The sequence below is a fragment of the Carettochelys insculpta genome, chromosome 13, assembly GCF_033958435.1.
Source record: "Carettochelys insculpta isolate YL-2023 chromosome 13, ASM3395843v1, whole genome shotgun sequence".
NCBI classification, from domain to species: domain Eukaryota; kingdom Metazoa; phylum Chordata; order Testudines; family Carettochelyidae; genus Carettochelys; species Carettochelys insculpta.
The window spans coordinates 4,421,409-4,447,892 of record NC_134149.1 but is presented as its reverse complement, the minus strand read 5'-3'; the positions used below and the strand labels follow the sequence as shown (position 1 = coordinate 4,447,892).

Here is a 26,484-nt window from a genome sequence, read left to right as displayed (position 1 = left end):
CCTCCCCTTAACTTCCTCCCACTGGGAAAACTGAAATGGATGAAAACCAGGGGAAAAGGCATAAAACCCTTTTTTATTATGCAATGGGTATAGCAATTAAAGAGTGCTTAAAATAAGCATTGGTATTATCCGTCAAAATTATAAAACAACTAAAACTTGAATTATAACTTTCCCACGTCTCACAACTCTGTGACACCTATTACTTGCTCTGCCAATGACTGAGCATTTTGGTATAGATGTTTAGAAGGACACTATTCACGGTGCAGGCTCAAAAGTTGCCCTATTGCGCTTGCCAATGGTGGTCACATATTAAAGCTGTTCATCTGAGGAATCCCCGAAACAAGACTGCAGCTCGGATGTTACCTACAATGAGACGTGTTAAATAATAAAAGCAGCTGTGAGTTGTTACGTTCCCAGCCAACAAGTCAGTACTTGTGCTCAGGCACAGGGCATGTGCTTAGATTTGTACAGTAGCCGAAGTAAGCAAACACACTTGAGCTAGTCTTCCGCTAGGCCAGGGGTCTCAAAGTGATGGACGGTGAGCCATCTCCAGCCAGAGCAGTTTCACAACCCACTCATGTACAGCTTCCGGCACATAAGTCCTGGTACCCTAGGAGGGTGTCTGTACTTTTCCCCCGCAAGCCAAGCCCCTGCTCCATGCCAGCTCTGTGTCTTCCCACACCTCCTCTACCCTCCCCCTCTCCATTGCATGGCTTCTGAGTGACATGGGCTTGGCGATTACAGAGGAGCCTGGTGCAGGGTGGGAGCAGGGGCTCGCAATGTGGTGGCAGGAACCTCAGGGATGCAGAGCGACTTGGCTGGCCGGGGAGATGGTGGCAGAGCTCTCCAAACTCTCTCTATTCATTATTTCAGCAGGAGCTAGCAGATGGCACATGTGGTAGTCTAGCTTGTTTTTCCAAGCACATGAGAGTATCTTCCGGTTTGGGAAGTCATGCTGTGGAATCGGTAGTTTTTGTTGTTCTGGGTGGAGGCCAGGGCCCTGGAATAGGAAGCTGTGTGCAAAGCAGGACTGTCTGTTTTCTACCTCTGTGATTGGAGCTAATTTCAGAGGAAGAATTATCTCCTAGGAATTGGACATTGAGGTTGAGCAGAGATCCCCTGAAAGAAGTGACTGCATTGCATGCTGTTTGGCCATCTCTGTTCCAGGCCTGATAGGTGTGTGTGTGACACAAGTTGCACATAGACTATGTCCAGATTCCATGTCACTGATCTCTCTTTCACTGGAAAACCGTCTTTCAAACCTCAGCACAAGCAAAGGGCATTTCTAGTTTCATCCTGGGGACTGTTATGCTAGAAGAAAGGCCAACACTGTTCTTAATTTGTGTAACATAATCTTGTCAGTTCCTTTATCATTTTGATTGCTCTTGTGTGAATGCCTCCCTGCTTGGTCATATCTTTTTCTGTCCCTAGAGAGCCATACCCAAAGACATTGAAAGATCCATTCTGCTTGATTTGGCAGTGTATCCAGATCTTCTGTTAAAGAAAAATTCCTGGGATGTGTTCTTAGGGAAACCCTTTCAAATACAATATTAACTGTCAGGCATTTGGAGAGGCAATATGTCATTTTATAGGTATACATGTATTACCAGAACTGTTCAGACTGAGTATCTACATTCTCTTCTTTTTCCCTTTCCACGCCGTTAAATACTTGGGGCATTTTAACCATAGTGTACCTCTCAGCAACGTTAATTGTAAAGTCATTCAGATTTTTTTGTCTTTGAATAGCTTAAGATTGGAGTGAAGCGACAAAAGGATGGACATGCTGTTCTACGATACATTAATCCTGTCCTAGAGAGGAAAAACTACAAGGCCAAAAGCCAACTGGATTATTCAGCCATGAGAACTGGATCCAGGCCAGTTACTCAGTGCAATGGCACTGTTACCACTATTCTAATGCAAGTTGGGATTTCTGTTCTCCTTTTAATGAGGTTTTGGTTGGACGTCAAGAATTCTGTCTCATTATGGAAGATGGAGGAGGAGTCCCATGTAATAATTTATTGAATCCCTAATTGCTCAAGTGCAACAAATTTGCTTTTGTTTTGCTGTTTTAGTCGAAGGATATAATACACATCACAGTGAATTTTGGCATACTCAGCAGAAAAAGAATCCATTTATTGACAGGCTGATACAATTAGCCGTGGTGTTTAGAGACAGGGTAGCTATTAGCTTCCGCTCAGTGGGGTGTGCTCAATACAATAACACCATCAGGCCCATATTTTGAGTGTGGTGGGTGTGTGTTTTATGGGTTTGTTGTAACTCCTACATTGCCAGATGTTAGAGAAGCACTGACTCCCTGAGCACTGGGGCAGACGGCCACCGCAAGCCCTGGGGCAAAGGGGGAGGGGAGCCTGGCTCTGTGCCCCAGCAGGGGCGGAACCAAGGGCAGTTACCCTTAGCACTGCCAAGAATATAGTGCTGCCCCTCCCACACGCCTCCCACACACAACTGTGTGTAGTGATGGAGCAGTGCCAGTCGGAGCTGCAGGACCCCTTGAAAGGCCAGGCCCAGAGCAACTGTCCCCTCTGCCCCCCATCAGCTGGTCTGTCCATAATTTACCCAACTGGACAGGGGAGCAGTCTGTTATAATGCATGCACAGGCTAGACAGAGAAGGTCACATTTGCACAAAAGCATTGCTTATATTAACCAACACATCTGCGGTTCATTTTAATTTTCTGTTACTGTCTGGGTCTGTTGGTCATTGTTGAAAACAGCTGGTTGCAGAGCTTGATATTTTTGACCAGTTTCTGTCTTGCATTTCCAGCCATTAACTAAGATCAGCAGCACCTTAGCCCATGTAAAGTTGAACCAACAGTCACGTGCCATTTACAGTAAACTCTTTCATGTCCAACGTTCTATCATCCAAAGCTCTCAAATAAGTGGCATTTTAACCATGTCAATTTTGCTTATGTTTTCCATAAGTACAGTAGAGTGAAATTAAGTACAAATAAATACTGCAAATACAGTGTAAGTTTGCAGTGTACAGCGTTGTTGTAAATGAAGTACTCTGTGTAGCGCTTTGTTTCTTAACATCTAATCCTGTTTTCCTTTAGCATTATACATTGCTAGGTATACCTCCCTATTATCCAGAACATTGGAATATTTGGCACCTCCCAATCCCATGGCTCCTCAATATGAAAGAGTTTACTGTACTTGAAAATGTAAGTCAGTGGGAGACATTAATGTCACTCAGAATCCCATGACGTAAAGCCTCTGCACATCACAGTTAAAATTGGTCAAATGATACAATGAGCCCAATTTTCAAACAGTCAGATTAAAGTCTATCCAAGGCAGAGGTGACACTCAGAGGGTGTGCCCTGGTGCACAGCTCCAGTGAGAGCTGAATGAGCTGTGGCAAAAAACCAGCAGGGAGCTTTTTAAAGAGCTGTCAGGGGCCCAGGTTGCATTAGGACAGGCCCTATAAGAAACGGAAAGTTATTTTCACCCCTGAACTAAATCCTACTTTCTCAATTCGGCACGTGCAAGATAGTGGTCTCAGTAAAAGAGTAGCAGAGAAATTTAAGAGCCCAAGAGATAAAGCAGGTGAGACTAGTATCTAAAGATCTCTTCTGCCCTTAAACTCTTTGAAACTATGAAAACAAAAGGAAGGGGTTTGTTGTCTCAGCAAGGCTTTGAAATAAGCTCCCTGCGATAGCTGGTCCAGCTGAGATGTATAAGCATTTGGAATGCCACTTTATTGCTGCAGAACACTTTCATTTCTTTTGGAACACAGATTGTTAGCATTAGCAGTAGCCTGTATGTTACCAGCATGTTTTCGGAGGTTCTCTTCATTGGTGTAATTTATTTTGTGGGGGCGATGCGGCTCTTCAGCTTGCACTGGGGTTTGCATGACGGAAGGCTTTGAAACAGTTTCAGAAATGTCCCTCTGTTTTGCTGATGCCCCCATGGCTGCAGCATTTGACATCCACCCGCATCTTCAAGGAATCACAAATATCTTATTCTCCAGCTAAAAAAAAAAAACCCAAACCATCCCACGCTAATCAGTTTCCTCATAAGGATCAGATGGAACTCCAGCCAGCGTAGTAATTGCTGCCATTTTCTTTTGGAATACAAACGAATGGATCGGACCTTTTGTGAAGACAATGCTAAAGGAGCTTTCCAAACAGATGCAAGCCAGGTGCGGCTTGCTAGTTCACGGACAAGACAACCTGACAACGATAGCTTGGCACATTGTGCTGGTTTCAGTCTGACGTACAAAGGGGGCTCTGTATGTGAGCTCGATAACAATACAGCCCGCTGATTGACTCAGTGTGTACAGGGTAGGGCCTCCCTTTCATGCCTGGCTTGCCTTTTACTAATGTTTTCTTGCAGGTGAGCTGATGGATAGGAGCAATTGAAGAGGCCTAATAAATGTGGTCATGGTTCACACGGGTCCATCCTGCCTGTGCTAGTCAGAGTTCTGAATCTGCTTTTAAGCATTGCTGCAGCTTCACTGCTAGTGACATAGGCACAGTGCTCACAGGTATTCATGTGAATCGCACACCCTTGCCTGGTCTGCACAAGCCTTAACCACTGTCAATGTCTGTACAGCTGCACCACTGCTGAAGAACGGCTCAGAGATTTCCCAGTGCAGAGAGACCACAGAGATGCTTTCCTCTGACTGTGGCACTTTAAATTGCAAGGAAGTTTACTTGCAGTAACTCTGCTGAGCTCTGCTTGCCACTGGTAAACTCTTACTTGCACAGCCCAAGAGCTCGATCTTGCACCTGTGTTCCCTGTAAGCTGTGTGTTTGTGCGGCTGCTCAGGAGAGATTCAGATACCACACAGCTGATTAGCAGAGCACTTACACACAGGTTTTGTTTCTACTGGTGATGCTCATTCACACACGCCTTGGTGCATTTAAAAAAAATTTACTCTGGATGGAAAAAAAAATTAATGGAACGTTGTTCTGCACCTATTAAAGTCAGTGGTAATGTTCCCCCTGACTCCAGGAAGGCAGGATCACCTGGGAGTGTCCTGAGTGTCCAACCTCTCCAGGCGGTGTCCCCACTTTTCTCTGAATCCGAATATTGGTGATGCCTCCGGCAGATGGGATAAGGAAGGAGGGTTCATTCTGGGGGCTAGCAGCCTTCTCTGTTAGGGGCAGAATGCTTCCAGAGGTCTCCTTGCGGCTGAAAAGTATTTCTCGCTCTCTAAACATTCCCTCTTCCACCTAGCGTGCTTTCTTCCTTCGAGGAGTCAGAGATCCTTGGCCAGACAGCAGAAACTAGCCCTGCTAACTTCCTTCCCACACGGGCTGGGCTTTGTCTAGGACCATAGAATCACAGAGCGAGAAGGGACTGCAAGGGTCACCCAGTCTAACCCCTGCTAAGATGCAAGATTTGCTGCACCTCACCGCATGGTCTGCAGTCCCGTTAGCATAGAGACAGGTGATAATTGTAGCCTTTGTTCGTCAAATTGCAGTACAACTTCTCACATCGGGAAATTTAGCTGGCCCAGGAATTAATTTTTAACCATTAACAACATGGGCAACAATTGAAGGAGAGCAGAACCAAACACTGACAGGGCCTTGGCTGTTAAAGGAGTGTAGGGAATGAAGTACGGTGGGGAGCCAGACCATTTAGGATGACTTTCAATAACTGGCACCTTCCAAGCAGAGGGTTGCTGGGGGGTCTGACTGACTTGTTAAAATACATACTGCTGCTGAGCAGGGTTTGACGTGCAGCCGATGTTTACTGACCACCTTGCGCACACCCAGGATGCACACGATCCTACAAGCATATCTCTGGCATTGTGTGGTTGCAGAAATGCCCTCAGAATGTTACTGCTTCTAGCAGAATTGAGTCGGAAGCCACCCTAGTCCCCAGTGCAGAGGAGCCAAGGGGCACAGGGAGCAGGGAAACAGGGGTGGCAGGATGGTGCGTTTTGATAGATCTGGATGCTGGGCCAGCAATATTCCTAGTGTCGGGGCACTATGTCCCTATGACTCACTGCATATGGTCTCAGGACCATCTGAGCCCCAAGCATCTTTCCTAGGACTCTGCTGCATGTTGGGTTTTACCAGAGCTGGGGGGGGGTAGTGGGCGGGGCTCAGGCCATGAGGTCAATTCTTTTCCGGACAGGAAGGACTCCCATTGATTTCAGTGGGCTTTGGGGCAGGTGCCATAAAAAGATCTTCCCCTTATAAAATAGATGAACCTATATGTATTCTGGTAACAGAGAGGTAGCCATGTTAGCCTGTATTCTATCAAAACCAAAAAGCGGTCTTGTAGCACTTTGAAGACTAACAAAATAATTTATTAGGTGATGAGCTTTCGTGGGACAGACCCACTTCTTGAGATCTTCTTGAGATCTTCTAGAGATCTAAAGAAGTGGGTCTGTCCCGTGAAAGCTCATCGCCTAATAAATTATTTTGTTAGCCTTTAAAGTGCTACATGACTGCTTTTTTGTTCTGTATGTATTCTACAAGACTGACAACAGAAGGCCACTCTGTTGTGATCATTGGACTCTGCAGCCACATGCAGATGTCTGTGGAGGAAACTTCTTCCTTTGTGTTCATTGTCAGAAAGAAAGCTGAGCAGAAGAGAAATCTTCCTGCAGAGAAATGCCTGAGAGCAGAGCTTTGGATCTGTATTTTTCTTTCACCTTCCTGAGAAAACTGGTTGAGAGTAACAAAAATAGCATGCATCAGGGTATGCTCCATAAATCACTCATCCGCCCTGGAGGTGATCAGTTACTGAGTCAACATCTTCCTGTTCACTTTCAATGAGCTTCAGAAAGTGGGGAATTCATCATTCATCAGGAAGAAGCTCTCCTCGACTGTTCGGAATTAGCAGTGACCTGCCGCGTGCACAGCTGTCATCCATGCTGGAGCTAACACCAGGAGTAATGTGATCTGAACCAGTTGGAGCCAAATGCTGGTTCTGATAATCCCGCTAGGAATCTCCACTACAAGGAACCCGTCCTTTGACCCCCTCACCTGGCCCAGATAAGCAGAGGGAGGAAGGGCAGCCATTCAGATGGGGGTTCCGAGGCGCTGGACCCCCTGTGAGTTCCAGCCTCCTCCATCTGGTTTGCTCGGCTTCCTTTGCTGTCAGGGCTTTTGGAGCCCATGGAGGGGGGCAGCAGCAGGGCTACCCCCGGAAAAATAAATCACAGACAATCCCATACTAACGAACTGCAGAAGTCAAGTTTACAAGCCCTTGCTGGATCCATTAGGCATATGGAATGCTTCGCTCGGGGGCAGTAGCCTCCAGCTGTGTCATTTAGGCCTCATGTACACTCAGGAAGATTAATCCTAGTTAACTAAAGGTCTGAAATTAGGGTGGATTAGTTGTAACTTCTGTGTGGACACTCTTATTCAGAATTAGAGTAGCCTCAGTGAGGTGTAGCTTAATTCCAACTAAGCTAAGGCTGTTTAAATTCTGAATGAGCACGTCCACACAGCAGTTTCATGCAGTTTAAGTTGTAGGTAGTCTGTCATGTCTGATGATGACATCTTGAGCTTGCACAGGCTCATCGGTTGTGGGCTCGCATGTGGCTGAGGAGTCCAAGCTTCGAACGACATGGGCGTTCACAGTGGAGGCAAGGGAATTGTCCTGGCTCCGTTGGTGCAGCTGCTGCTGTTGCTTTCTTCCTCTCCCGAGCATCAATGAGGCGTACGTGTCGCTGCTCTTCAAAGATGTCATATGTATGTCATATGAGAGCACGCCAGCCTGTTCGGTCTTTTGCACGCTGCTCTAGCTGATCTGGTTTTAAACCAGCATGAGCAATGTTGGCCTTCACTCAGTCTTTATACCTCTTGCGAGGCCCACTTTGATTCCTTTTGCCCTGGGAGAGTTCACCATAGAGGAGTTGCTTAGGGATTCTTGACTCCTCCGTGTGTATGACGTGCCCTGTCCAGCAAAGCTGGGCTTTCAGAATCATGGCTTCAATGCTCATGGTTCCTGCTCTGTCCAGGACTTCCAGGTTCGTAACTCTGTCCTGCTATCGAATGTGCAGTATTGACCTCAGGCTGCACGTGTGGAAGTGCTCCAGCAGTTTTATATGTTTTCTGTACAAGGTGCACAGCCATGCAGCAGACTGGTCAGGACTACAGCCTTGTACACTTTCAGTTTAGTGGACTGTCCAGGGAGGAGTAGCAGCTCTCGTGTGGGAACTTGTCATGTCTCTTTGGGGCAGTTCGTGCACCTTTGGTCCCCACCTGGCACCCAGCTCTCACCTGTGGCTCCAAGAAGCTGTAGCATGCAGCGGCCACACCCTGATAAACTGCTTCGACAGGCGGGCTGAAGAGTAGCGGGCTGGTCTGAAGCCTGCGGTGAGATAGGGAATTGCCTATCCCAGCATGCGAAGTCAGCCCCGGCGAACTGGGCGGATGAGATCAACAGCAAGATCCAATGACCAGGAAGGCAGTTCTGCAGCACTCTGTGCGGAGCGAAGGGCATGACAAGGCAGTTTAAGTAATCCACTTTAAATTCACAGTTAGACTTTTGGAGCCTGTTTACGTTAGGCTGACCCAGCTACATTGCTCCATCCCCATCTCTGTGTCATTCCCTCTCCCCCACCCTCCCTCACTTTCACCCAGCTGGGGTAGGGCGTCAGGGTGTGTTGGGGGCATAAAGGCTCCAGCTGGGGGTGCAGGCTCTGGGTTGGGGTCCGGGATGAGGGGTTTGTGGTACAAGTAGGGGTTCTGGGGACAGGGATGAGAGCTTTGGACTGCAGGAGGGGGCTCTGGGCTGGGGTATGGAGGAGTTAAGGCTCTGGCTGGCGGTTTGGGATCTGGGGTGGGGCTGGGGATGAGGGAATTGGAGTGCTGAAGGAGGTTCGGGGTGTTAGCAGCTCCCAAAAAGCAGCCATGAGGTCCCTGTGGCACCAAGGGGCATGGGCAGACAACGAGGCACAGTACACTGCCCTTGGGCTGGCAGATTATGACCCTGCAGCTCCCATGGGTTGCGTTTCCTGTCCAATGGAAACTGCGGAGCTGGTATGGAGCCTCCATGGCTGTTTATGGGCCTAGGGGGCTGCAGGGACCTGGTTAACTGCTGGTGGGAGCCACAGGGGACCAGGCAAGGTAAGCTGGTCATAGTCACAGGCTGTGGGCCCAAGGAGAGGATTCAGGGGGAGTTAATAGTGGGCCCAGAGGCCCCTTGAAGTTCCTCTGCAGACCCCCATTTGGGAAATGCTGTGCCGGGGGCTTCCAGTACAGCTCCTCCCTAACCCTTGTTCCCAATCCATAGGCCCTGAGTAAATGCCACCCCCTGGTCTATGAAAAGCAACACAGCAGCGGTGCTGAGAGGAGGTCCTTCTTGTGGAGCAGAACTCCACCCTTGCTGTCTCTTCGGCACCTCAGGGTAACAGAGAGCTGCTCTGTGGGTGTGTTTGGCACATACGCATTGTGCCCACAGGAGGGAGCTCTCGTGAAACCTGACATACAAACAGCAACGAAGGGTCCTGTGGCACCTTATAGACTAACAGAAAAGTTCTAAGCATGAGCTTTCGTGAGCACAGACTCACTTCATCCATGTGCTCATGAAAGCTCATGCTCAAAACTTTTCTGTTAGTCTGTAAGGTGCCACAGGACCCTTCGTTGCTGTTACAGATCCAGACTAACACGGCTACCCCTCCGATACCTGACATACAAACTCAACCAAAGGAAGTCCTGAGTTTCCTCACCTAGATTCTTTTCGTCAAAGGCTTCTTCATGTGGAGGACGAACAACCCAGCAGGAACATGGGCCCAGTATTCTGGGCTGAAGAACGAGACAGCACAGGTCTAGTGGGCCCAGGGGGAGGGGAGCCATATGTTTTAATTTCAGCTAATTCTGGCCCTTCCGTTCACTTGGTAGTGGAAGAAATTCTCCCTTTGATGGTTGCCTGGGAAGTCGCTGTGTTCACTGCCCAGTTCTCTTACATGCCTGGGCAGCTGACGCTATTATGTGCTGTTCAGGTTACTTGTTGGTGCACATGCCGTCTGATGACTGTTACGCGCGGCTGCTTGGGGAGCTCATTTAATCTGAGTTGTAGCTGGCTTGGCAGGTCACCGGACTGAAAGGGCAGATGTCACCAGCCTTGGTCCAGTCGGGGAGTCCCAGCAGGATTCATAAAATGTAAATTGCAACTGCAACGTGATACACATCTTTCCCCTCTGCTCCTTCCTTCCTGCTTCAGTGCAAATGTATTTTGAGGCCCCATGTAATATTGCTGGAGTTGAAGCTATTTTGGAACGGACTGTGTCCCCTGGATCCGGGTGCTATTTCCTGCCCTGGGACGCAGCCGCTTCCACATCTGTTGCAACATGTTTTTTGACTTTTGGTCTGTATATGGGCTGTAGTGGCCAGGGGCTGGGGGGAAGCTGGTGGGTCTCATCCTGCTTTGCTTAGTATCCTTTGCCTCCATTGATGTCTCCTGTGTGCGTTACCCTGCTATAATAATTGCACTGAGCTGATCTTTATCGACAATTTCAAAGAAAAGTCATTTCTTTTTCTAAAAGGCCAGTTTGAGCTCCCCCACACCATGGATATAGCTGTTCTTGGGCTGCATTCTGACATCTTTCTTCATTTTCAGTTGCCTCCTAAATCTCACGTTACAGCAGCCGTTGTACAGAATATAGCAACGTGTATTCATAGTCAGTCGTTTCCTGTCCCCCATTATCTTTAAAGTGCAAACGTCTAACTCCTCAATCGAGTCAGACTTTCCACTGCCTGGGCCATTTAACCTCTGAACAGGACGTGTTCGCCCCATCACAGTTCTTTTGTCCTGTCAGAGATTGCTGCTTTGTATCTTGTGTACCCATGTGGTTGTGGTTCTCAGCTTCTCGTGCCTGGGGACGTGAGTGGTGTGAGGATGCAGCCAGCTTTGTGCTTGAGTGTTTGTGGGGAGCATGACAGAGAGTCATCCGGGTTTGCGTGGGCGGGCGGGCGCACTGCCATTTGGTAACCTGGTTGGAGACATCCATAGCTTTGAGCATCACACTCGGTGTTTTCAGGTAGACTTGGGATGGAAAAGCCATAGGAAATCACCATACTTGTCCATCTGCTTGTGTTTGTTGTAGGCGTGGTGCTGATGAAAACCAAGGTGGGAATGTGGTTGGCTAGAGACACAGAGCTTGTTAAGTCTGAGATCCGACTGAAGGAAGGAAGGAAGGAGGGAAGGAAGAAGGAGCTGCTGTGTTTTCTTGGCGGGTACCATTTGGCAAGCCCTTCCATGCTGAGGTGATGTGAGTGTACCCAAGCAGAGGGCAGTGCAGAGTGTCTGGTAATGGGACACTGCTCTGAGGTGGTTGGATTGAGGTTTGGTCCATGTGGTCAAGGGTCCACATGTTGCTGGAACATTGAGGCTGAGCGTGTACGTAAGAGCCCAGCCCCAGAGAATCTCCTCCTGTGTGGTCCCATCAGAGTTGTGGCCAGAGGCACCACCCGGGCTCCTCTCTGGCAATCCCCATCTGCCACAAAGTCCCACTGGGGGCTGCTGGCAGCTACACAATTTTAGAGTAGCCCTCAGGCTGCTCTAACTAATGCTGGGACAAGCAGCCCCAGGACTAGAAGAGCACAGAAATACATTTGTGCTGCCTGCTGCTGAGGAGGAGCTGAGCCTCCAGAATACTCATGGCCTCATCCTTGTTCATTGTAAGGCATGGCACGATGTTACCTCCATCTTCAGACAACTCCTCTGACTCCCCAGTCTTTTTGGGAACTACCTCAACACCCTCCCTGGCTGTGTTCCAGGAGAGCTCCCACAGCTTGTCTCTCTCTTCTCCCCACCCCCGTGCCTTCTGGCCATCACCTCCACTTGCTGCCCATTCAAAACTTTTGCCATCTTTGGTTCAAGAGCCTTCTGCTGTGCATCACCAGAACAGCCTCCCCGTGGCCCGTCTCTGTCCATCACGTTCCCAGTCTTGAAAATTATATTTCTCCCTTGCCGTCATCTCGGAATTTCCTCCCCCTGTGCCGTTACATTACGTCACTTTGTTTACCTTTCCAGCATGTTTTAGGACATAATTTGTACCCAAGGCACTATAGGAAATGAATCTGCCTCGTATTTAATTGAAATGTGTCGGTCCCAGTGACGACAATGCCTAGGGTGTGTCATTAGTCATACTAAACCTACACTTGATAGATGGCGCTGGCTTCAATGCATTGCCTCAAGAGCCTGTTGTACAATGCAAAATAATCAATCTGATATACTTGAAGATATGTCCCAGGCTGTTTGCCTTCGACCTGTGCAGAAACAAGTGCTTTGCAACTAAACAATAAAATGAAAATGCTGGCCCAATTGCTTAGAACTTGCATTGCCTATCGAGCGTTAGGTCTGGATGGTTAGGATCATAACTTCCCATTTGGTTTTCTTTCTGATCACTGAACAGGCAGATTGGATAGGGTAGAAGTGGCTACAAAACAAAGGCCTTGGTGGCTGAATAATAGTCCTGGTTCTACCAGGTAAACGTGGGTCTGGCTCAGGGGTCAGCAAACCCCAGCACAGGGGCTAAGAGTGGCACTCGAGGTAGGGGCTCAGCCCTGCCACTTCTCCCCATACAGCCAGGAGCTGGCTCAAAGCCATGTGGCCTGTGGATTAACAAAAGACCAGCTAATGTGACCAACTGCCACCTAAATGGTAAAGCTCTGCATCTTCATTTAGTTATTAATGAAGCTTTTGTGCAAAGGATTATTAGTGACTTTAAAAAGTATCTCTGGCGCTCAGCCTGTACACAGAGGTTAAAAGGTCAAATTTCAGCACTACCTTGGAAAGGTTGCTGACCTCTGGTCTAGCTTTTCTTAAAGCACTGAAGTCACTATCGAGGTGCTTATGAAGTTCAGCATGTACTGAACTGGGGCCAAAGTTATAATGATGTTAGCAGATGGGTTATTTAGGGGTTTGGATTTATTAAATTTCTCAGCAGTGTTCTAGGAAAGTAGTACCAGCAAAGGGAGCGGGGCGAGCATGAAAAGTACCCAATTTCTGCTGGATCAGACCTCCTGAGAGCCAATGTTTTGAAGGGGAGTGTGGTTGCCTGGACTCCGAAGTGACTCATAGCAGATGTGCCCAATTTACATGACAGCTTCATGCCTTTGTTTTAGAGTGTTATTTCAAGACGAATGTGCTAACGCAGATGTTTCCAGTCAAACAAATATTTGTGTAATTTACAAACAACTTCCTGCTGCCAAAACTCATTAGAAAACATGGGTGGGGGGACCCCCCCTGGTTCTGCGTACCGACAAAATAAAAAATCTAAAAATAAAATACATCCCAAGGATGCATTTCCACATGCTGGGTGAAAATAGCTCCTGAGCTTGGAGGGGAATAAATGGTTTGAGAGTGATTGATGGAAGGAAGCCTATTTAAAGACTGCTATCCAGCATGTGTGAAAAAACATAAGACAAATCCCCCCAGAGAATGTGCATGCAGTAAGACAAATCTCAGCGTAAAAATGCTGAATTGGCTTCTGTTTTCCAGGGCAGCGGCAGAAAGGCAGTGTGGGGTATTCCAATGCTCCTAAGTCACCTCCAGACTTCTTGCAATTTACTCCCAGTTTCTAAAACATTTTATTTGATTTTCCCCAGGACTTCTGGCCTTTCCCACTTCAGGTGTGGCTGGGGGCAGCCCGCATCCAGGCCTGCTTCACTCTCTCTGGTGGCTTTTACATGAAATTGGATTTCATTACCAGTGCAGTAAACCATCCAATGGGGGCAATCTGGAGCTGAGATTCCTGTCCGGACCCCTTGCTCCTATTTCTCAACCCCACCCTGCTAGGGCCACTTAGTGCTTGGCCAGGACTTTGGGGCAGAAGGAACGGAGTGAGATCCCCCTTAGCCTTTGTAAAGCTGGGTGCCAGCTCTGCATTTCAGAAGGCCTTTGGCCTGACACTGATGTACTGCAGGGAGGCGTGGCTCATGGCTAGACAGCCTAGTGGTTAGACGAGATGACTCCATGGCTCTGTGGCCCCTGTTTCACGAGGCCAGGGCATGAGGAGAGCTGGGCACAGGCACTTTGGTTCATCTGTGTGTGGGCCGTGGAGCTGGGACCCTGCCACCGCCCGGTGGACGTGCAGCACACAGTGATTCCTTCGAGCTTGGTAAACGAGCTGCGAGTCGTGTGCGAGGGGGCCTAGGCGTCACCCTCATGATGTTAGGTTTAGCTGATGGCTTTGGCATTTAGCGCTAGCCATGGGGACGCATGCTGAGTGTGTGCTAAGGGTCTCTTTGGGGCGGGGGAGGAATGTTTTGCTGCCTCGCCCGTCCCACAAAAGGAGCCTCCGCCACCCAGGCAATTCAATGCACAGCAGCACCTCCCCAGGGCCCTGCCACGCTCTTCTCCTGCCTAGGCACACCCAGGGAGGGATCTCTGCGGCAGACGGCACTCACTGCTGCAGCCCTTCATTGACACAGAGCAGCAAGCAGACGCGTGCAGGGCATTCCTCAGAACAGCTGGGAGCCCCCTGCCCCCACCGCCAGCCTGCTTTTAGACATCGCATAACTGGGGCTAAGACACCAGCCTTCTCTCCCTCCTTCCCTCCCTCCGTCTCATTCTGCCTTTTCCTTGAACTGTTCTCCAGCCCTGGGGTGGGCGCCTGGTCTGGGTGCAGCCCCTTCGGAGCACCTGGCTTTATTTGGTGTGAGCAGCTGCTGGCCTTGGTGGGGTGACCCATTCACCTTGGCCCCTGGCAGCTCGGGAGCAAGCCCAGAAGCTCTGTCATACTGGGCCCACCTGGGGCCCTGCTGCCAGTGTCTGCGGTGGGGCTGCCTGTACTACACTGAATCCCAGCAAGCTCGGCACTCACGTTGTAGACAATTTGAGCCCCTTGGTCATCTCTCTGAGTTTCCCTGACTCTAGCTGCTCTGCACAGTGCTTTGAGGGTTGGCCCCTGGCTGTTCTTTCTCTACTGCGCAGGTCTTGAGGCACTCACCTGTGACCCTCACCTCTCACCTGCCGAGGTGGGAGCCATTGTTTGAAGCGTTGTGCAGGGTGCCTGTCTAAATCCATCATTGCTTGGCACCTGTGCCCTAGGCACGTGTCTCAGCCAACTCCGGAGAGGACCCCATGTCACCCAAACAGGTAGGATTAAGGTTGGGCAGCCAACAAATCATAAATGAACGTCGTTGTGGGGAAGGAGCTCAGCTGGGAAACAGGCGCTCCTGAATGGGAGTTGCCCCGAGCATGTAACCATGTTGGCTAATCTTAGGTAACCAACAGCCTCTGTGTTGACTATCTCAGGCCAGGTCTACACTAGACCTTAAAGGTGATTGTAGGCACACAAGCCTAGCAATGGCAATTCCGTAGCTAGAATCGACTTACCTACCGTTGACTTAACCTGCCTGTCCTCATAGAGGAAGGTCAAAGGGAGAAAGTCGCACGTCGACCTCCCTCGTGTCTCGTGAGACTGAAGAGTACAGAGGTTGACGGTCAAGCTCTCATCGTTGGATTTCATGCATCCCCACTAGGTATGCAAAATCGAAGCTCTGAAATCGATCCTGTCCGGGTTGATCTTCTGCTTAGCGAAGAGAGGTTTCCTCCATTTCACTTCAATATTAAATGCCATGTAGGCATGGCCACCAGCGGAGCAGCTTCGGGGACTACTGCCGTCCCACAAGCACGTGGATTTGGCCACCTGCCGCTGTGGTGATACCCCTCCATGCAGGCTTTTACGATGGGGTTTGTGTGCAAGAGAGAGGTGGCACTGCGAGGGGCGTGGGCATGTTTCAAGTCCCACCTCTCACCTCATACTGCCTCTCTGTGATGCCTGTTCTGAAGTCCCCCACAGGGACCTCTATGAAAACAAAAAGCAGTCAAGTAGCACTTTAAAGAGTAGCAAAATAGTTTATTAGGTGAGCTTTCGTGGGACAGACCCACTTCTTCAGACCATAGCCAGACCGGAACAGACTCAATATAACATGCAAGGCACTACATTTAGCCGTTTGGAATGGAGAGCCATCAACTACATGAAAAAACTCACCCAGATCCAGACAGACATCATCTTTCTCTCCAAATGCAAGAAAATGGACATTATACCCAAGGGACTGGCAGTGAAAAACTCATTACAATCAACATACTACACTGACTACAGTGAACATCTATGCAACACGCTTTCTAAGAAACTGAGGAACCACTTGATCAAAATCCTTTACAATAAACAAAAGATGATCAAAAATGAACTCTCTGAACTTGAAATTATCATCCAATGAACAGGCATCCACACAAGACCCCACAGTATGAAACTTTACCAGTGCCAGACAAGATATTTATAAAACACACTTCCTCTTTCTACAAAAAAGAAAAGAGAATAAATTTTCAAGAGATGCAGCAAGGACTGTCACTCTCGTGTGGGTCTTTATAGTCACAACAGACGCTGTAAATGAAGTCCTCAATTGAAACTTTAAAGGGTGCGATCCATAGTCTATGCAGACTGAAGGATGCCTACTATGACTACTACTTCATTCCTCAGGATACTTCAACCACAATAACAGTAGCTCGACCATCAACATTGTTAACTTTTCAAACTACCAACTCAGCCCAGCAGAGGAGTCTCTCTTATCCCGGGGTCTTTCCTTCTGCCCTACTTCCCCCACGAACTTAATACAATTCTGTGGTGACCTTGAAGCCTTCTTTCGCCGCCTCCGTCTAAAGGAATGTCTGTTCTGGTCTGGCTATGGTCTGAAGAAGTGGGTCTGTCCCACGAAAGCTCACCTAATAAACTATTTTGCTAGTCTTTAAAGTGCTACTTGACTGCTTTTTGTTTTGACAGTGTATAGACTAGCACGGCTTCCTCTCTGTTACTATTCAACATGCAAGGGACCTCTATGGATTCAGAGCAGGTCCAGAAATAGGGCAGAAAATCTCTGCCTGATCCTTTCTCTTGGGCCAGTGGTGTTTCTAAGGTGAACGCAGAAGCAGTCGCTAGCCAGATTGTGGCTGTCAGGACCCAGTGTCCTGAGGAGTAGGAAGGACAGAGGCACGTCTGAGGAGCTCCTGTGGGCCTCCTGATCCCCTCCCTTGGCCAGCATGGAAGCAGGATTTTTAATCAGCCCTTTACTATTCACCCTGATGATTCTCTAATGCTCCCATACGTTTTTATGGATGAACTGAGAAAGATGAATCTGCGATGTGAGGCTTGTGCTTCTCGTGCATTCCCTGAAGTCTGTTGGGGTTTCCTTTGTTTTCAGGGAGGACTTTTTTTGCACAAAATATTGTTTAAATAGGTTTTTCAGAAACCTGGCTAACCTGGCTTGCGCAAAGGGGCTGAAAGCAGTCCAGGAAGAGCTGCTTCCTTTGGAAGACAGTTCTGGGGACCTGTCCCAGTTCTGCTGTGGGCAGATGGTTTACTGTGATCTCTTCCTGCCTCACTTGACAGCAGCTGTAGACGGAGGCCAGTGGATGTCACCTGTCCCAACCCCTCGCTCTTACCTACGCACTTTTGATCAGTCGATCTCAAAGGGTTCACAATGGAGGTTAGCGTTGTTATGGAAACCGCAGCACAGAGAGGGATGTGACTGGCCAAAGGATCCCATCCACTGCTCTTTACTTGGGGCAGCTACTTAACGTTTGCAGAGGCTTTGAGCTCCTTGGCTGAAAGGCAGCATTGTAGAGGCAAAGCAATAGTATTATCATGTTTCAAAACCACAATGTAGGTAGTTTGTCTCTGAAAATTGTTACAGTTGGGAACCAGCCACATCCCAGAGCCTGCTCTGAGCAGCCCATACGCGCCGGCCAGGCCTGTAATATTGTGCGGTGTGCGTTACCGTTTGTTGCACATATTGAAGGTCAAGGTTTCCCAAGAGTGCAGAGGCTACAGTTAAGAAAGGAGCATTGTATTCCTTTATAAAGAAGCTCAGAGAAATGCAGAGGCCAGGGGATGAAATAAAACAGCAAAGCCCTTTGAGGGAGGATGGAGGCTATAAGAAGATACAAGTGACAGGACAAAATGAACTCGTGAGTCGTTAACCAGGGCTGCACCCTTCCCACTGGAAGGAATTGTGCTTTTTAGTGGAAATGGGCATAGGGTGACAGCATCGTCTAGTGGCCAGAACATTGGCCTGGGAGTTAGGAGGCTTGGAATCTACTCTCGCCTTAATCACAGTGTGTATCCCTGAACAAATTGCATCCCTTCCCACTGCCTCAGTTACCCCACCTGTAAAATGGGGAGGAGATGTTTTCCCTTTTGTAAAGCGCTAAGTGTAGGGGGTTGGTTGGGCCAGTTATCTCAGTGTCTTCTCACATCTGGGCCTCCTGGTGGTAGCAGCTGTGTGGCTCAAAACCAGGGGACAACCAGGGGACAGTCTGTCAGTACATCTTGGAGTGAAGTGACAAGGTGTTGTATCTGCTGGAATAAGTTTTTCTTGATGCCTGTGTCTGCAGCGCCAGCAGCTACTGGTGTAAAACTCAGGGGACTCTGTGCAAAAACAACCCTGCATGGCTGAGCCACTGGAGTTGTTGCCACATTACAAAGACTTTGCTCTTGTGGAGACATCCCATTCCCTTGGGTTTGGTGCTTCTCCCACGCTTTGTAACAGGGCTGCAAGGAGAGGGCCTGATCACGGGGGTGCGGAAGTAAATTGCCAAATGCTGGGCACAGGTTCAGGCCCACGTGTCCTGTTTCCAAAGCGACCAGGTGGCAGTTCTGAACAGAAGCCCTGGTAGCACACTTCGTCAGACACTGCTCCCTCCCCTAGGAAAATGTTGCCTGCAGCTTTCCCAGCTCCGTGTGTGCCCATTGCTTGAAGATCCTTCCTCATCCTGCTCCCCCCGGCAATCTGATCGGCTGCTCTGCACTGGCCCAGGGCTTTCTTATCCAGGCCAGCTTTCAGGAAGCAGGCCTGTGCTGCTTAGGACACGACTGGCCTGGAAGTTTGGCCGCTGACTTCAAAGGCCGCAGGTATTCCTGTTGTTCTCTGAACCAAGGCAGAGGCAGATAACCATGCCCATGTGTGCCCCAAGACCCTTGCATGGAAGGAACTCCCTGGATGTGGCTCCTGCCCACTCCTCCGGTTCCCCACACAAGCAGGGGCCCCGCTGCTTCTGCCGCTGTGTTCCTCTTCCTTGGGTGCACTGGGGTGTGAGGAGGAATTCCTGGTCTGCCTCAGCTATGCGCCGCATTCTCCCTGATGACCTCCTAAGCCACGGCACTACCAGGTGACCTCTCACCCTGCCCCATATCCCCCAGTAATGGGAAAGGCACAAGGTGTGCCTGGACCACAAATTCAAACCATTTGCCCTAAGGCCCCCAGGTCTGCTGCACTGCCCGTTGGTCTTCTGAATATCTACCAGAGGGGAGCCAAGTCTGCAGGTGGCTTCTCTCAGAGCCCCTCCTTGAGTTTATCATTTGCCTCCCTTCGTAAGGACTCCCCGTATATTATCTGACCAGAGAGGGGCTGGCTGGTTACTCCTCCTGATCACTATCACCATTTTGGTGGCGAGTACAGGTTGAACCTCTCTCATTGGCACCCTTGGGACCGGATCAGTGCCAGATGAAAGAATTTGCCAGACCACGGGAGGTCAATATTGTCCATTGTTTCCTGGGCTCTTAGAAGACATCTGAGGTAAATTGCAGCTAACAAACAGCACAGAACCTTGAGAGCCAGGACTGGTGGCTGTAAATGAAATTCATGGGACGCCGGGAAACTTGGCCACACCCATGATAAGCAGCTGTCCAGTAAGTACAATCATGCCAGATTATGGATGTTGCCAAACAAGAGCATTCTGGATTAGAGAGGTGCAACCTGTATAGCAAATTGTAGTAGGATCTATGAGCCTAATCTAAAGCAAACTTCATTGCTACCCAAGAAGGAGTAAGGAGGGAACAGCTCATTTTCTTGCCAGTTGTTTCTCAGCAGAGTCTTGTAATGTGGTCCCGAAATGTTATTTTATATCCATCCACTCAGTTGAAGGCACGTAATTACCAGTAGCCCTCAGCACAATACTATATTGCTCCTCAAAGGTTAAGTGGGGTGGATAAAATGTTGTATGCACTGAGATTTTACTGAGACTTAGTTAAGTGCAGCCTGAGAGAATTTGTTGTTTGATTTTTTTTTTTTTTTTGGTTGTCTGCACAACTTTTTGCCTTTGCTAGGCTTCATAAAGCTCATCCTTTTTGTGGGAGTTAAATATCAAGGAAAAGCGAACAGATTGCATGTACTTGCATGAGTTCTAATGCAATCAACTGACATTATGCGAAGGTGACGCATGTAACAAAGCCTTTTAAATGTTCTATCTTGTTCATAAGTTCTGAGGTATAAAATTAAAGACTATACAGAATCTTTATATTCTGCACAATGCACAGTGAAACTCTTCTACAAGCTACCAGTGTTGTCACGTTGGTGTGATCCGCTAACATTTTACAGCGCTTGCCAGAGAGCATTAACATAAATAAATTAATGTGTTACAAGTGTAAATGTTTTATTCCACATGAGTCAGTGAGGATATTTTGAAGGGGAAGAAATGTAAATAGAATGAAATTCTTCAGCAAGATTATTGATATGACAGGACTAAAGAGCTTGAGATTCTGTGAAAAGTGCCTCTTTTCATGCCTTTAATAAGTCCATTACTTGCACTCGGGAATATTTTAAGGCCCTTTTCATGCTGAATCTAGAGTTGAGCATGCTTTGCATTTCAAGCTTTGTCTATGAATCAGTAGAAGCCAAAGTTATTTCTGCTTTAAAATAACAGGCGGAGGGAACAGCTAATCTCTTTTCATTCAGAGTCCTTACATTATTTTACTGGACAGAGTTTGTGTTGGCTACAAAACAGGGCATTCACCAAATCTATGAGAAGGAATTTAGGGTAAGAATGAAGCCTAGATTGCAGTATGCATAAAGACTCCTTTTCCTACGGCCATTAAGAAATTCCAAATCTGCACTATTTTGAATAGTGACATTAAATTAGCCTTGCTAATTTCAGTAATTCAAGCTGATAGCTGAGTTTACAAATCTACCAGATGAGACATTCCCATAATTACAATCTGAATGTGCTTTTCAGCCAAGGTGAGTTGATACAAAAAAAAAAAAATAGAGGAAAAATACTTTCTCTGTTCTGCCTTTTGAGATTAGTATCTCTAACGAGCAGTTACATGGCTGTACCACATCAATAAGACATTTCCTATAGCAGGGTGCTAAGCCATTTTTCCTGTAACACACTGCGGCTAGAACATATGAGACAAGATTTTTCCACTGTCTTGAGTTTTTTGATCATGTTTGTTTTTTGGCCGGACATTGATTCTGCTTTTGTTGGTGTGGTTTTGTTCACTTTTTAATTGTGCACTTTTAAGCCATGCTTATGGGGGTTTTGCATGGGAAAGAAGCATTCTTTGATGGATGAATTAGTGTAAGAGCTGGTGATGTGGCAATGAAAACCAGTGCAAAGCCCAAGGGGAGAAAAGGGTGTTTTATAGAGCTGGAAATTCACAGCAGAGAATTTTTTAAGCCCATATGGGAGGCACTCTCACAAATTTCATCAAAAGATAGGCAAATGATGAGCTTGTTTGAAAGGGTGTTAATTTTATTAGAACAATGGACTAGCCAATTCAGGGATTAGAAATTTGTATCAAATTTAACTCTAGCTGAAAGATTCAAAAAAATATCCATTTGAATCAACATGTGAGTATTGCAATTTTTATTCAGGAAGCAGTATGCAAGGCAATCAGAGGGTACATTATACGCTTAGGGGAAGGGGTGTGTGATCTTCCAGGGTTTGATTTAATGCGCCTAGTGGTGATGCACGAAGTCAAACTGTCATGGGACCACTGTCATCCCTGGTACTGCTGGCTGTCATGATGAGTAAGGGAATTTGACGGGAGAGTTTCTCCCACTGACCCCCCACTGCGTGGACGGAGGCAAAAATGGATTTTGCCTCCTAGTGCATTTAGGAAAAAGCTGAACTAATTCCAAACAGTAAACAGAATATCTGTTTCTGGCTGGACAGGGGCTCTGAATCCAAGCCCTGGATGAAGTCAGCTGTCTGGAGCCTGCTTGCCAGAATTCCAGATTGCTCAGCCTCCAGGGTAGGGGATCTAGAGGGTGACCATCCACCAGGAATGGAATGCACCGGCCAGCTGCAGCGCTTGCAGGGCAGGGAGATCTTGGACATGGGCTTGCTCTTCTAAGCTCTGTGATCCATTTGGTGTCATTGTAAAGGGTTTTCAAACTGGTTTACACGCATTCTTTGTTTTGATTTTTCCACTGGAATTGTGGAAGTTCACCTAATTCTGCATTTGAAAGACTGAATGTGGAGCATCGTTATGCAGATGAGCTGGAGAGTGTGGTTAATTTATTTTAATCGCCCCCTTTAACCAATCAGTATTGTAATCATATTGCTTTGCAAATGCTCACTGCTCTGCTGTTAGCTCTGTCTTTCATCCTTCCCCATTTCTGAGCATAAGCACTTGGAGTGGAGAGAACCCTGGTCCCAAATTGTTTTCACAGGCACAATTGAAAGCGTACTAGGGTTTTTAGCCCTACAGATGGGATGCTGTCAGCCTCTTCAGAACTCCCCAAGGTGTTTATTCCAGTATCCAATATCCCCCTTCCTAGTTTATCCCCAGATGTGTGTAAACAAAGGGTCCGATCCCGGGCTCACTGGAGTCAATTAAAATTTCCCCAAGGACTTCAATAGGTAGTAGAGCACATCCGTAGAGTTTGCCCACTCGCCACAGCCCCTGGTAATGCAGAGAGGCAAAGCTACTAAGTCAGCCCAGGAAGTTGAGATAGGAGTGGAGGAGGTGAGTCCAAAAAGCAGAAGTGAGTCTGGTATATGCTGGGGCTGGTGGACATGGTCTAATGACGCCTTAAGTAAGTAAGGAAATAGTTGACATGGCCATTATTCTAGCAGGTCCAGCACATAGGAGGCCAAAGGAATCGAGTGGTGGGAGAAGGGGCTAGCAATGAAGACTCTTGCAAGCAGGTGACCTTTTGTAGGAAAAGCAGCAGCACTTTTAAAATAAACACACAGCAGAGGAAGTGGGTTCTGCCTGGCACCTGACAGGTGCTGAATGTTGGCATTCATGCAATGCTGTCAGTGTCCCCTAGTTCCAGTGTAACATGCCCCTGAGACAAAGCAGCAGCATTTCTGTCTTCAAGAAGCGGCTGGCTAGCCTCTCCAGAAGCATCCAAGGTGGCATGTGAGTGTGGGAATGTTCTTGCGGTCACGCCTGGGGTCAAGATGTGCTGGCAAATAGCTGCACCTCTGGACAAAAAGAGGGGGGTTGGGTTTCTAAAGGCATGTCTTCAGTCTGGGCTGGACTGACAGGCAGTGATCAGTCCAGTGGGGGTTAATTTATCATGTCTGGTATCACAATTAGTCGACTGCTGAGTCATCTCTGGTACTCCACCAAAACAAGAAGAGTCAGTGGACTCAACAGGAGAGAAGCAGCTGTCGACATACCGTGAGAAGCAGACCTAAGTACGTTGACTTCAGCTGGGTTATTGACGAAGCAGAAGATGCATAACTTAAGTTGCTGGCCCGGGGTAGAGAAGGCCTCAGATGAGGCACCTTCTACAAAAGAAAACAGACCCATAGTCCATCCATTGGAGAAGTTTCCAAATCTTTAGTATGTTGAAGATAGCACGGGCATAGCATGCTAGCACAACTGGTTGAATGTTGCAAAGCCAGGTGCAACTCATCCCTTTTTGGGATCATTCACAGCCTCTTAGCCAGATCAGTTTTGTTATCTTGACTCGACTCACTCTGGTCAAAATAGACATAGGAAAGGGCCTAAGGGTACATCTATGCTTTTTGGGATATAGACACGGTCAGGGTCAATCTTCTGGGATTCTGTTTGGCACACCTAGTTGGGACATGTGACATCGGACCATCAGAGTCAACAGGTGACTGCTGTACTTCTCAGTCTTGCAAGGAGTAACGGAAGGTTGATGGAAGAGTTTGTCCCGTCGACCTTCCTCAGTTAGGACAGCCAACTAAATCGATTGTAGATACATTGATTCCAAATACGCAATTGGCATAGCTGGCATTGTGAATCTATGATCGACTTTAAGGTCTAGTGTAGACCTGACCTAAGATTTCGAATCAGCGGTGTAGCTCTGTCCATTGCAAAAGTTGAAAACACTTGCACAGCTCAGCTCTGGTTCTGGCTCAGAACTTTGCCAGACTCTGGTGAGTGACTGGTTTTAACTTGCGTCCGTCTGTCACTGAAACCAGTGCAAAACTCCCTGGCTCTGATGTGCAAACAGGGCTCAGCTGGGAATCCCTTGGATTTCTTTCAACCCCCAGACACAGTCTGCAAACTGAAGCTGAGGAAAAGTTCCTGTGAGCACTGTGTAAACTGCTCGGTTCCACACAGCTTTTACTTTCCATTTATTTTTAAAGGGAGATTCTACTGAACCTCCTCCTCTATATCATAAAAGGAAGTTAGGTAAATTTAAGATTTTATGCTGCACTTGGCATTTCTGGGCATTCCTAGATTGAAGTCAGCAGCTTTAACATTCTTTGACTAGAGGGTGGGGATTTTTAACAGCTTAATACTGTTTAAAAAGTCGTACTTGATTTAGCCTTGCAACCGCCACAGACTTTAATAGGCCGCCTGCCGCTTCCACCCTGCATGGGGCTTAGAAAACGTACCTCCTGGTTAGCCTGGCTTTCCAAAAGTGAATAGAAACCAGCTTTATCTTCATCCGCTCAGTTGATCTGGTGGGGTTAAGAATACCAAGAACTCCTGGAATGCTTCAGTAGCTGAGACAAAGCTGAAGTCTTTAGCAGATGTTTGCATACCACTGTGCGTGAGCTTACCTGCCGCAGGACACATGGGCTAAGCAGGTATGTCCTTGCCCCACTGGTTGTTTACCATCTTACATACCTAGGTCATAGCCCAGATACTTAAGATAGATATTTTACATGGGATTGAGCATTCCAGCCCTTTGGAATCTGACTGGCAGATTGCCAATGCTAATGATGCATTTTAGGAAGTTTATTTATGTGTGTGTTCTGGCCTGTTGCTATGAAAAGGCAGCAATTTTAGATCTTCCCTTGCAAACAGAGGGGGATGATGGATGTTTATGGGTTCTGATGAAATCTACACATTGCAGAAAATCCCGTTGTATTAACGTAGTTGGAATAAAGGCCCCAAAGGGTCAAACAGTGTCAACGTGGCTTGGTGACTATCTAACATTAATTTTAGTCCACATCTGGGATTGGAAATACTGGGACCTGAGCTTGCTTAGTGGCATGGCAAACACACCAGTAAAGCCAATGTCAATGTCAGGTACCAAGCGAGGCTTTCATCTCAACCACATCCCTTGCTCTCTTTTCTTTTCTCCGGGAAAAACCTGGTTTCGAAAGACACCCCCCCTTTCCTCCTGCTGTTTGATGGCAAGGAGGATAATAACTGTCATTTTGGGGAAGAGAAAAAGTTAGCTGAGATGGGCTGCAGCTGTTGAGGTCTAATTCTGCTGACCTCAAGACAAAGCAAATGGGACACAAATACAAGGGGGGAGGAAGTGAAACAAACAGCTTGAAAATACAGCTTCTCTCTCCAGTGTTGACTCTCACTTTCAGCCTCACTGCAGGTCCAGCACGGGGTCTTTTCGGTCACTCTGAGAGCTGGCAGCCTTGCACCAGGGTCAGCCAGCCCGGTAACGGCATTGCATTTGGCTAGCTTTCTGGTCAGGGGCAGACATCAGTACTGGAAAATACCAGGCTTGTTCGACTAAGCTGCAGTCTGGTTAAACAAACAGGAGAAGAAGAGGCCTATGACAGAAAGGCAATGGCGGGGTGGGGAAAGGGTATCTGGGCTGTGTGCGCACATCTTCCGGGAAGTGTTTAGGGTTTAATCAGAGCCAGGGGATGTGGCAATTTCACACGACTCCCTCTCTCTTGCCCGGTCTACTCAGGACATCTCTGAGGTTGAAGAAGAAGAACGTACAGTGTCCAGGTGGAGGCCATGATGATGGATCTTTCTCCTTCCCCTTCCATGTCTGTCAGCCAGCCTGTGTCACAGCAGCTGGCTCCCCGCTTTTTCTAAGGACCCCAGAAGCTAGGGATGGGGTGGAATGGCCCGTCCCTTCACCATTTTGTACAACAGTTCGGCCTGTTTTCCAACATACCCAATTTGGTTCGTTGATTTTCATTCTCGCACTGTTCTCGTTTGCAAGGCACGACCTGAACAGAATCTCTAAACTCCATCAGTAGGCCTTTCGTATGGAGGAATTCCTTCTCTCTGCCCTTTCTTGGCAGGGTTGCACCATTTCCCATTACCATTTATTGTTCTGGGTCAGAGGTTGGCAACCCCTGGTACACATGCCACTCTCAGCACTGAAGCCGATTTAGAGTGGCACATGGTGGGAGCTCTGCTCTCCTACTCCTCCCCCCCCGCCCCCTGCCATACAGCAGAGGGCAGGGCTGAAGCTCCCGTCAGAGCACAGGGCCCCCTCTGCAGAACCCCCACCATGGCATGGGGCCAGGGCTAGAGCCCCCACCATGCCATGGGCTGGAGGAGGGGCCCCTGCTGTAGTCAGCACCTTTTTGTAATTGTGGGGAAAAACCCATTTTTGACCCCAGCGAGGAATGGCCTT

General features: G+C 48.0%; 1 protein-coding gene across 2 annotated transcripts in view; it reads left to right on the top strand.

Annotated features, from left to right (window-relative positions):
• GPC3 (glypican 3) overlaps positions 1–26,484 on the top strand; it is a 262,973-nt gene that overhangs the window by 218,839 nt on the left and 17,650 nt on the right. The window contains exon 8 of one of the 2 annotated variants that reach the window (XM_075008007.1): positions 1,747–1,929. The exons of the other annotated variant lie outside the window; for it this stretch is intronic. Within the exon in view, the coding sequence (XP_074864108.1) occupies positions 1,747–1,751 (5 nt within the window). The 3' untranslated portion in view covers positions 1,752–1,929. Of the gene's footprint in view, positions 1–1,746; positions 1,930–26,484 lie in introns of those variants that run through there. 2 annotated transcript variants of the gene reach the window in all.